This window comes from Heterodontus francisci, chromosome 4 (genome assembly GCF_036365525.1).
Source record: "Heterodontus francisci isolate sHetFra1 chromosome 4, sHetFra1.hap1, whole genome shotgun sequence".
Taxonomy (NCBI): domain Eukaryota; kingdom Metazoa; phylum Chordata; class Chondrichthyes; order Heterodontiformes; family Heterodontidae; genus Heterodontus; species Heterodontus francisci.
The window spans coordinates 149,747,506-149,758,350 of NC_090374.1; the positions used below are offsets into that span (position 1 = coordinate 149,747,506).

The window sequence follows — 10,845 nt, forward strand, 5'->3', positions numbered from 1 at the left end:
TTGTGGAGTGGATTTTGCCGTGGCTCTTTAACTCAGCCATGGCATTAGCCATCTGCTTTTGGGTTTCCTGACCAATCAGAGCAGGCTGACACAATCAAGACCCTTATATTACTGCTGAAGCCTCAGTATTTAAAAGGACCCTGACAAGGGGCAGAATGGAAACATTCTACAACTGGCAGCTGAGACAACGACTGGAGTGATGTAGTCTCAAAGAGAAAGACTGCCATCTAGTTCTGTGAGGCATCCCTGTAGATCATGCTGTGGACTATAGGGGCCCGCAGAGAAATATTGTTCCCAGCAGACAGCAGGAAGAAGCCAGCCCCTGAAGCCAAGCAGGCATGGTGGAAGTGGCTGAGGATGTGAGCAGCAGGAGTGTGGTCCCTCGCTCATGGCTTCAGTTCCGCAAGAGGTTCAATGACCTCATCAGGGCAGGAAAGGTGAGTGGCATGCCCCATTCAAATGACAACCCCCTCACTGTGGCTTCCCTAGCCTTATTTTACACAGCACTCCTCAGATCAACACAGCTTGTAGAGCCACCCATCCTTCATTCTCAAAGCATCTCCTCTCATTGCCATCTAAACAGCCACCATTGACACAGCCTCATCTTATTGCCATCTCACACCCATCCCTCACACTCACCGTCCACAAATTTCATTCCATCCTTTCAACATTCTATTTCTCATACTCATAACTCACTGTTCTGCAAGGAGAGAAAGAAGAGTGCAGAACACCAAAAAGAGTCAGAGAACCGGGAGTGATCCTCCAATCATAACCACCCTGACCATTGCAGAGGGTGAAGCACTGGAGATATGCAGAATCTCAGAATGCATTACCATTGACGATGGAGAAATGGGGGTTTCCCAGAGACCTGGTGATGGGATAAGATGACTATGACTATGACTCTATAAGATGTCATGCAGCCACATGGCTCACAACACTCACTCATGTTGACTATATGTCAGCAGCCACTGAAATATGATGGATCAGCACTACCTTGATTTTGAACTGTTTCACCTTGTCTTCCATCTTCCCACAGGTCCTTCAAGCATCATGCAGGAGCTGGTGCCAGAGGAGGAAGAAGACTCCTCAGAGGAGGTAGCACTGTCACATAACTCACTCACACCCTCCTCCAGCTCAGGATACTCGCATCTCGGTGGTGCCTCCAAGACAGAGTTGCCACCTGGAGAGCCACGCAACACAAGTGGGCAGGTGTTGGAGGTGAGGACCAGCAGTTGAAAGTCCCCAGCAGAGGGCACAGGACCCTCTAAGCTCTGCTGAGCTGGACACAGCTGCTGAGCCTTGAGGGTCATCAATGAAAAGGACGACTGTGGAGCAATTGTTTGAGGTCTGTCAGCCTTTTCAGGGACACCTTGCACAATTGGAGGAGCCTATCTGCACCACAAGTGCCATGATGTCTCAGGCCTTTGCACTGATATCTACCACCACGGCAGGCAACCGAGTGCATGTTGGCCGTACCAATGGCCTGCTTAAATAGGATGGAGAAAATCTTTGCCTTAGCCATTCAGCACCTCACTGAAGTGCAACAAAGTACTCTTCAGCCTTAGCTAGCAGGGAATTGCGGGTAGGCTATGAGAGAGAAGATGGAAAAGGGGATATGGAAGTGGGGGCACTGCTCAAAGCTCTCCCAATCTTCCTTCCTTGCCTTCCCTTATTTAGTCAGAGCTCTATATGCTGCCTGCTGTCCCGATAGCCATGTCTGCCCCTGTACAGGTGCAGGTGAGCTAGTCTTTGGCAGGGCCCTCACGGACTCCAAAACCCAGAAGGTGTCAGCCACAGGCATCTGAGCAGTCAGAGCAGGGGAACGCGCAGCTTGCCTTTAGCTCTGCTGAAGCCACATGGATAAGACCACTTAGGAGTAATAAGAAAAGGAGGAGAAAGACTTAGTAGTTTCACAAAGGAGATCGCTTGGACATTTAAAAGTTCTTAAATTGTCACTCTTATTGTCAATGTGTATGCACTATAAAACTTTATTTCAAAGCTCCATTGTCCAGCCATCCCCATTGTTGTCTGTGGCCTGCCAAATGGCCGTCAGCCTCGAGGAAAAGACAAGATGGGTGGCAGTAAGAGGGATGGATTATAAACTATGGGACTGCTTTGTGCTGGGGGTGGGTACAGTGGGTTCAAAATTGGTGTGCTAGATAGCTGTACTGACTCAGATTAGCCAAAGTGTGCCTTATTGAGTCTGTCCTGTGCATCCCTGGCAGCTAAGTTCGCGGCTGCAGGTACCCTGTCTACAGCAGGACCCTCCTTCTACTCCTCTTCCTGCTCCTCCTCTGAAGATGGAGAGCAGTCCTTACCTTCCTCGTGTTGCAACTTCAATCCTCTCAGTAGCACGATGTTGTGCAAGGCACAGCAGACCACTATCATTCTAGATGCACCTTGCTGGTGCATACTGAAGGACATTCCCAGATTTGTACAGACATCTGAATTGCATCTTCAGCATCCCAATAGCTTTCTCAGTGATCATTCTTGTGTCATGTGTGTGCCTTCGGTTGCATCTTTCCTGTGCATCAGTGGGAGAGCTCCTCACAGGTGTCATCAACCACGTCTTTAGAGAGTAGCCCTTGTCTCCAAGGAGCCACCAGCTGACTTTGCTTGGAGGGACGACTATCTGCAGTAGACTTGACTGGTGCAGAATGAAGGCATTATGACAGTTTCCTGGGTATCTTGTATGGATATGCATGGTAATTTTTCAGTGGTTACATACCAGCTGAGCATTAATGGAATGAAATCCATTTCGATTGTGAATACTGTTGGTTGATCAAGGTGCCTTGATTGCCACATGTGAGTGGTCAATAACTTCCTGTACCTGTGGAAATCCAGCCAGAGCAGCAAATCTGAGTTCCCTCTCATTCTGACTGGCCTTCCTTATCAGTAGCGAAGTGGATGTAACTGGCGCCTTCTGGCAAACATGGAATCCATCACCTGAGAGATGCAATTGTGCGCAGCAGATTGTGAAATTCTGCAGATGTCACCAGCAGATCCCTGGGCAGGAGGCGAAGAAATTCAGTGTTGTAGTGACCTTGACAGCCACTGGCAATGCATGCCCGCCCTGGTCCACTTGACAGGGGGTCTTGTATCAGGAGGCTGCAAATGTCAGCAATGACCTGCTGTGAAAGTCTTAACCTCCTGAGGCACTGGTGCCCAGTCATATCCAGAAAGTTCATCCTCCGCCTGTATATCCAGCGTTGGGGGTATCACATCCTGTAAGCTGGAACTCTGTGTTCATCCCCTCTGTTCTGTAGAGCGGCAGGTGGCTAAGGCGAACACAGCTGCTGTTCCTACTGGTATTATATAGAGATTCAGCACTGAAACAGGCCCTTCGGCCCACCGAGTCTGTGCCGAGCAACAACCACCCACTTATACTAATTCTACATTAATCCCATGTTCCCTACCACATCCCCACCATTCTCCTACCACCTACCTACACTAGGGGCAATTTACAATGGCCAATTTACCTATCAACCTGCAAGTCTTTGGCTGTGGGAGGAAACTGGAGCACCCCGCGGAAACCCACGCGGTCACAGGGAGAACTTGCAAACTCCACACAGGCAGTACCCGAACCGAACCCAGGTCGCTGGAGCTGTGAGGCTGCGGTGCGCCACTGTTGCTGCTGGTGCTGCTCCTCTTGTTCCTCATCAGAGGCCCAAGATAAAGCTGCATAAGCAGTTCCCATGCTACTAAAAAGGCTGACAGTTGGGAAGTGCAGATCAAAGTCGAAGGTCGCAGAAATGACCTCCAAAGTCTTTGAAATCAGCTCTAAAACAGTGAAAATACATTCTCAGAACAAGAAGAGTTCCGAAGAAGAGAGATGCTGCCAGACCTGCTGAGTGATTCCAGCATTTCTTGTTTTTATTTCAGATTTCCAGCATCCGCAGTATTTTGCTTTTATTCTCAGAACAAGCCCTGTGAGCAAAAGCCTTTCAGCTAGGCAAAGAAGCAGCTGTCAGATCTCAATATTTAAAGGTTTTTGCAGCCTGGCAATTGCTCAGCCCTGTCAATCCTGCTGTCCTCTCACTTTGTTCAGCCTGGCAAGTTTCAGACAGCCCGGGAAACCCATGTGCTGGCAGTTAAAGCAAGAATTCAAGGTTAATGTAAAAAGGTTGCCTTTTTACAGATGTTGATCGCCAACGTGCCTATTCAATGGGGATTTCCCACGGGCTAACAAACATGCACGAGCTAAATGCAGAAGTCTGCTGGTTCCTGCCAGCTTCCTGACATGCCAGCATTTTTTGCTTCTCTAATCTCCCACACACACCAATACCCATCCACCCTGGCAGGTTAAAATTCAACCCTTGCTTCTTGTTAAGAGAAGAGACAATAGGATTGAGCCTGATGTTAGATGCTGACTTCCTCCTTTCCTTCAAATATAACTAAGAATTGTACAGCTTCATGTGATCTCAGCCATGTGTTTCTGACAAGCGATGACCAGGTTTTTCTAATTGGGATTTGATCGAGATGTCCTTTTGGTTGCCCCCTCTTCCCATCTGCTAAAGCCTTTCTCTTTTCTTAATGCTGACGAGCCTCTTACATTAGACCAGTGATGTAAGTGAATAACTGTGTGGATCTGATTGAATGGGAAATGGCGCTGTGCAGCACCACACATTAGTTACCTTGTTTGGACCCTGGTGAAGTATGGATTCTTTAATTGGGATACAGAGTGCAAGACCAGGATGGTAAACATGTGGAGATTGGCTCTTTTTGCCCACATATGCAGTCAAGATTCCTGTCAAGATGACAGCAAGAGGCTGCTTGGATAGTGTGGCAAGGTGTGACTACTGGTGCCTTGAATGTTTTAATGCTGATCGTGTGGAATTTGAATTTGAAGAGAGCTTGCAATCACATTGCTAGAGCATATTGAAAATGCATCACCAACTCTGTCACAGTCCCATTGAAAGAAATCAAGTAAGGGATGAATACAGGTATGTTCACTCCCTGCTCATTAAGAATAGGTAATATATCTGTATAATTATCCCTGTACAAATACAAGTAATGCTACAGAAGTCCATGATTTTACTGGATTTGTTTGTGAACAAAGTAATTGCCAGGCCTCTCCTGTAAAGATTTTTATTCATGTAACTCAAAGCAGCAGAAGCACCAGTGACATAGCCCAACAGTTATCACCCAACTGCATAATACTGGTAACAATTATGTTTACAGATAACCAACCTTTTTTTAATTGGGCAAGGAGTTTGGTATCTGCCAAAATTTGCTATGCTCTTATTACTGAAAAAGACCTGACATTTTAACAACAAATTTGGTGGGGGTAAGAAATTAAATATTTTAACTTATGAAGTGTAACTATCCAATCTTGTACTTGTCTTTGTAGTAAGGCCCCTTTTAAAAATAAGCATAAAAAGAACCATTAAAGGTTACGGCACAGAGGGAGGCCATTCAGCCCATCGTGCGAATGATGGCCGTTTAGGCGAGCAATCAAAATGGATCTCACTGCCCTATGGTCTCCTCATAGCCCTGCATCTTCCTCTGCTTCAAAATATTTACAAAACGCAACATAGAACTGGATATTGTGTTGGCAGCAAGTTATCAGTCAGACAATAAATAAAGCAGTCTGGTTTGCGAAATTGGTTTCAAGGGGTTAAGGCACACTGCTGTGGTATAGTCAAGGGAGTTTTCCATTGCATCTGACCATGATGTACTTAACCTGTTGATACTAGCTGGCCAAAATGGAAAAGTAGTTCTCCTGTAGATGAGCCCCAAAAATGCAATTATTTTATAGACAGTATTTTATTTGTTAAAATACCTTTTATTTTCAGATATTTCTGTTGGTAGTGTTTCTGAATCATTCTTCAGATTGTTAGTAAGTTGTCATTTTCCATGATGCAGACCAACCAAGGACCAATTGTAAATGGATGTTCCCAGCCAGTTGCGAAGAGATCCATGTATTGCTACAATTGTGCAAAGCGAGGACATTATGGCCACGTAAGATTCAAACATTGAATTATATAAAATCACAATTTAAATGCTTCAAGTGTAATGCATTTTTGTACAATGTAATTAAAATAAGCCCAGTGACTGTAAAATTGCATTCCAAATGCTTGCCAGAAATCAGGTGAATTCAAAGTACATTCTGAAATGTTACTGTTTTAAAGATTTCAGTATCAAAATGTGTTTACTCAAATGTTGCTGCCCATTTGCAGCTCTGAAATTAAGGCGCCAATTACTAATGACTTCCAATGCACTGACACTTGATGGGTGGGGAGAGAGAAGGGGAAATTTATGTAAACGATCATACTTTCATGTCTCCCAAATTGGGTATGTTTATCTTTATACTAAACAAAAATGTTTTGGTGAATTACAGGAATGTTCAAGCAAATGGATGCATAATCATACTTTTCCTACATCACCGTTTGTGTATTACTATGATACAGAGCATGACATAAAAATGAGAGAGTGGAGGATACAGAGGAGGGTTGAAGGTTAGTTCCTTTTAATGTTGGAGATATAACTGGCACTGATCTCGGAAAAGAAACTGGTCAGTCATGAATTCTTGATTTGTAATGCGTGTTTCAGCATATAGCCCTGTGGAATAGAGGCACACAGGTTCAGTCTACAATCTCAACTGCACTGTTGTATGAAAGATAATCTGAGGAGCACCGACAGCAGGATACTGTCACAGGATTGCAAACAATCAGCTGAAGAGCGGCATCAGTAGAGGCCTGGGAGGAGGAAATGCAAGAACCAGGGTGACCATTAATACCCTAGCCTAACAAAAATATATCGACCTTAGTATTGAAAATTTCAATTGACCCAATATCTGTAGCCTTTTGGGGAAGAGATTTCCAGATTTCATACAAATTAGCACCAGAAATAGGCCATTGGGCCCCTCGAGCCTGCTCCGCCATTCAATAAGATCATGGCTGATCTGTTTGTGTCTCGAATTCCACACTCCCATCTACCCCTGATAACCTTTGATTCCCTTGCCTAACAATCTATCTACCTCCGCCTTAAAACTATTCAATGACCCTGCCGCTGCCACCTTCTGAGGCAGAGTTCCAAAGTCTCACAACCCTCTGGGAGAAAAAAATTCTCCTCATCTCTGTCGTAAAAGGGCGACCCTAAATTTACAACAGTGCCCCCTAGTTCTGGACTCACCCACAAGAGGAAAAATCCTTTCCACATCCACCTTGGCAAGACTGTTCAGGATTTTGTAAATGTCAATCAAGTCCCCCCTCACTCTTCTAGACTCCAGTGAAAATAAACCCAGTCTGTCTAACCTTTCCTCATAAGACATCCCGCTCATTCCAGGTATCAATCTAGTAAACCTCCTCTGACCTGCCTCCAACGCATTTACATCCTTCCTTAAATAAGGAGACCAAAACTGCACACAGTATTTGAGATGTAGTCTCACCAATGCCCTGTTTAACTGAAGCATAACATCCTTACTTTTATTTTCAGTTCCTCTCATAATAAGGGATAGCATTCCATTAGCCTTCTTTATTACCTGCTGTAACTGCATACTAACTTTTTGTGACTCATGCACTAGAACACCTAGATCCCTCTGCATCTCGGAATCCTGCAGTCGTTCTCCATTTAAGTAATACTCTGCATTTTTATTCATCCTGCCAAAGTGAACAACTTCATATTTTCCCACATTCTACTCCATCTGCCAGATTTTTGCCCACTCCCTCAACCTATCTGTATCGGTCTGCAACCTCCTTATGTCTTGTTCATAAGATACTTTCCTACCTATCTTTGTGTCATCTGCAAATTTAGCTACCATGCCATCGCACCCCTCATCTAGGTCATTGATATAAATGGTAAATGTTGAGGCTCCAGCACAGACTCCTGTGGAACTCCACTCATCACATCCTGCCAATCAGAAAAGGACCCATTTATGTATATTCTGTTTTCTGCCAGCCAGCCAATCTTCTATCCATGCTAATATGTTACCCCTGACATCATGAGCTGCTACTGTGCACAATAACCTTTTATGTGGAACCTTGTCAAATGCCTTCTGGAAATCCAAGTATAGTACATCAACGGACTCCCCTTCATCCACAGCGCATGTTACTGCTTCAAAGAACTCCAATTAATTGGTTAAACATGATTTCTCTTTCACAAAGCCATACTGATTATTCCTGCTTTCCTTGAGTTTTTCTAAGTGCCCAGCTATAGCTTCCTTAATGATCGATTCCAACACCTTCCCCACGACAGACGTCAGGCTAACTGCCCTGTAGTTACCTGTTTTCTGCCTTCCCGCCCTTCTTGAATAGAGGGGTTATATTTGCTACTTTCCAGTCTGATGGAACCTTTCCAGAATCTAGCGAATTTTGAAAAATTAACATCAACCCATCTACTACCTCATTCGCCACCACTTCAACCACTCAAGTGGTGGGTGCGTGGAATGCACTGCCAGCGGTGGTAGTAGAAGCAGATACATTAGGAACATTTAAGCAACTCTTGGATAGGTACATGGATGATAGTAGAATGAAGGGTATGTAGGTAGTTTGATCTTAGAGTAGGTTAAAGGTTCGGCACAACATCGTGGGCCGAAGGGCCTGTACTGTGCTGTACTGTTCTATGTTCAACCTTTTAAACTCAAGGGAATGCAAACCAAGTTCGTGCAACCTAGCAGTATTGGTATTGATAAAACATTAGACTACTGATATTGAACTAGACTTGCAACCCAGAGGTCATGAATTGAAATCCCACTATGGCAAATTGTGAAACAGTGTTCAATAAATCTGATAGCCTGTGGACTGGCACCAGAAAATTACCATGAAGTTGCCAGATTGTTGTAAAAACCCACCTGATTCAGTAATGTCCTATAGGGAAGGGAACTTGTCACCTGTACCTGGTCTGGCTCCAGTCCCACACTGTGAGATTAACTTTTAATACCCTCAGGGAATCTAGGGATGAGCCATGATTGTCAGTGCCATCCCCATCCCAAGAACAATTTTTTTTTAAATAATGACACTATGCATATAAACTGCATTTATTGGAGTATTTGTTCTTCAACTAGTTTGAATGCAGCAAAGAAAATGTGACAGTTGCATTCTGTGGCTGGAACCTTCATCTTCCCCATTGTGCTTTTGACATGATCACGGCACAGACAAAAAATAATGAAAGTCAAGTTTCTTGAGCATTAATTTTGACTGTTTCCCCTCCAGAACTTCAAAGTGCTGGGCTTCTGGAAACCAGCTTTCCAACTAAGAAATTGCGCAAGAGTACTGCAAGTGTGGATTCGCTTTCCAAGAAAAAGAGGAAGAGAGAGCTGCTGAAGAAAAAAAGGGTTGAACAAGAGGGAAGAGACTTCAAGAGAAACAGTTGGACAGCAAAACACAAAGCAAAACGTTGCCATCAGACCTTCCCCAAAACCTTTAGTGAAGGTGTTGAAGAGGATTTTCCAAGAGAATTTGCAGGCCAGTCAATAGCAACTAATGCTCCACAGTACAAAACCCACCAGAGCCCTCTGTTGTTTACACACAGTAATATCACACAGACTGAGGGACATCTGGATCCAACAAGGAAAAAGAGGAACAAGAAAAAGAAAAAGCACACAAAAGGAGAGACTACAGAGCTTGCAAAGAAAAGAAGGAAAAAGGCTAAGAAAACAAAAGTACATGTCAGAGAAGAAATACCGTCAGTACCAGATGATGCTTTAATAATGAAACAAAAACAAAAGAAGCGCAAGAAACATTCTAAGATTAAATCTCAGGGATCAGTAAGCTAATAGTGAATAATTGCATTTGCTTCTGGGAGCATAACAGCTACAATGCACCAATTAGACACTTTTTAATGTAAAAATCATTGTACTAATTTGCTGTGACACGGAGTTCATGAGTTCGCACCCATGCAAAGAACTCCAGATGTCGTCAGGCCATTAGGTGATGCTAAGAAGAAGCTAGGTTTCACACAGTAGGAGGGTGAATAAATTTTGAGAATCACCCTGGGTGGCATTTGCAGACGCTGGGGGAGAGAGAGACACTGAGCCCTGAGTGCAGGGCGTCTCTACAGTCTCTGAGGCAAGGCTTGATGTACAGTGCAAAGGAAAGGAGCAACTTAACATTTTTGCCTGCAGATTGATAGTTGTGTTTGATGCAGTTTAGATAAATTCATGTTTGTTATACGATGTATGTTTAGAGTCTAGTTTATTCCTTTGGTTACCTATAATCAGTAAAATGACTGCTTTGACTTGATTATTGCTTGTACTGTCCACTTTGCAAGTTATTAAATATTTCAGCATTTATCTTTGTATAATAAAATTTGTTCAAACAATATATGTGGTAGATCCTAATCTTCATATCACTGGCAGTAATCTGGCAGAGTGGATGCATGCTATCTTGTTCTGCTTAATCCTGAGATAATTATCTTTAAGATACTGCTTTTTAATTTACTTCCTAATTTCTGGAACTCTTCTTGCACAACATGAACCACCACTTCTCTTGCACCTGCGCCTTTTCTTTCTCTGAGAACTTCTGTAGCCGTTCATTTATGTTCCCAACCCTGGCACCTGAAAGATCATAGAATGGGTACAGCACAGAAGGAGGCCATTCAGACCATAATATCTGTGCTGGCTCTATGAAGGAGCAATTCACCTAGTGCCACTCCCCTGAATTCTACCTGTAGCCCTGCACATTCTTCCTTTTCAGATAACAATCCAATTCCCTCTTGAATGCCTCAATTGAACCTGCCTCTACCACACTCTTAGGCAGTGCATTCCAGATCCCAACCACTCGCTGCGTGAAAATATTTTTCCTCATGTCACCATTGCTTCTTTTGACAGTTACCTTAAATTTGTGCCCTCTGGTTCTCGATCCTTCCACCAATGGGAACAGTTTCTCCCTATCCACTCTGTCCAGG

At 44.0% G+C, this 10,845-nt stretch overlaps 1 protein-coding gene across 1 annotated transcript in view; it reads left to right on the forward strand.

Moving 5' to 3' along the window:
• zcchc7 (zinc finger, CCHC domain containing 7) overlaps positions 1-10,260 on the forward strand; it is a 398,044-nt gene extending 387,784 nt beyond the window's left edge. Inside the window, exons 7-9 of the mRNA XM_068030315.1 lie at positions 5,866-5,961; positions 6,341-6,458; positions 9,153-10,260. Of these exons, the coding sequence (XP_067886416.1) occupies positions 5,866-5,961; positions 6,341-6,458; positions 9,153-9,715 (777 nt within the window). The 3' untranslated portion in view covers positions 9,716-10,260. The remainder of the gene's footprint in view (positions 1-5,865; positions 5,962-6,340; positions 6,459-9,152) is intronic.
• Positions 10,261-10,845: the final 585 nt, after the last annotated feature.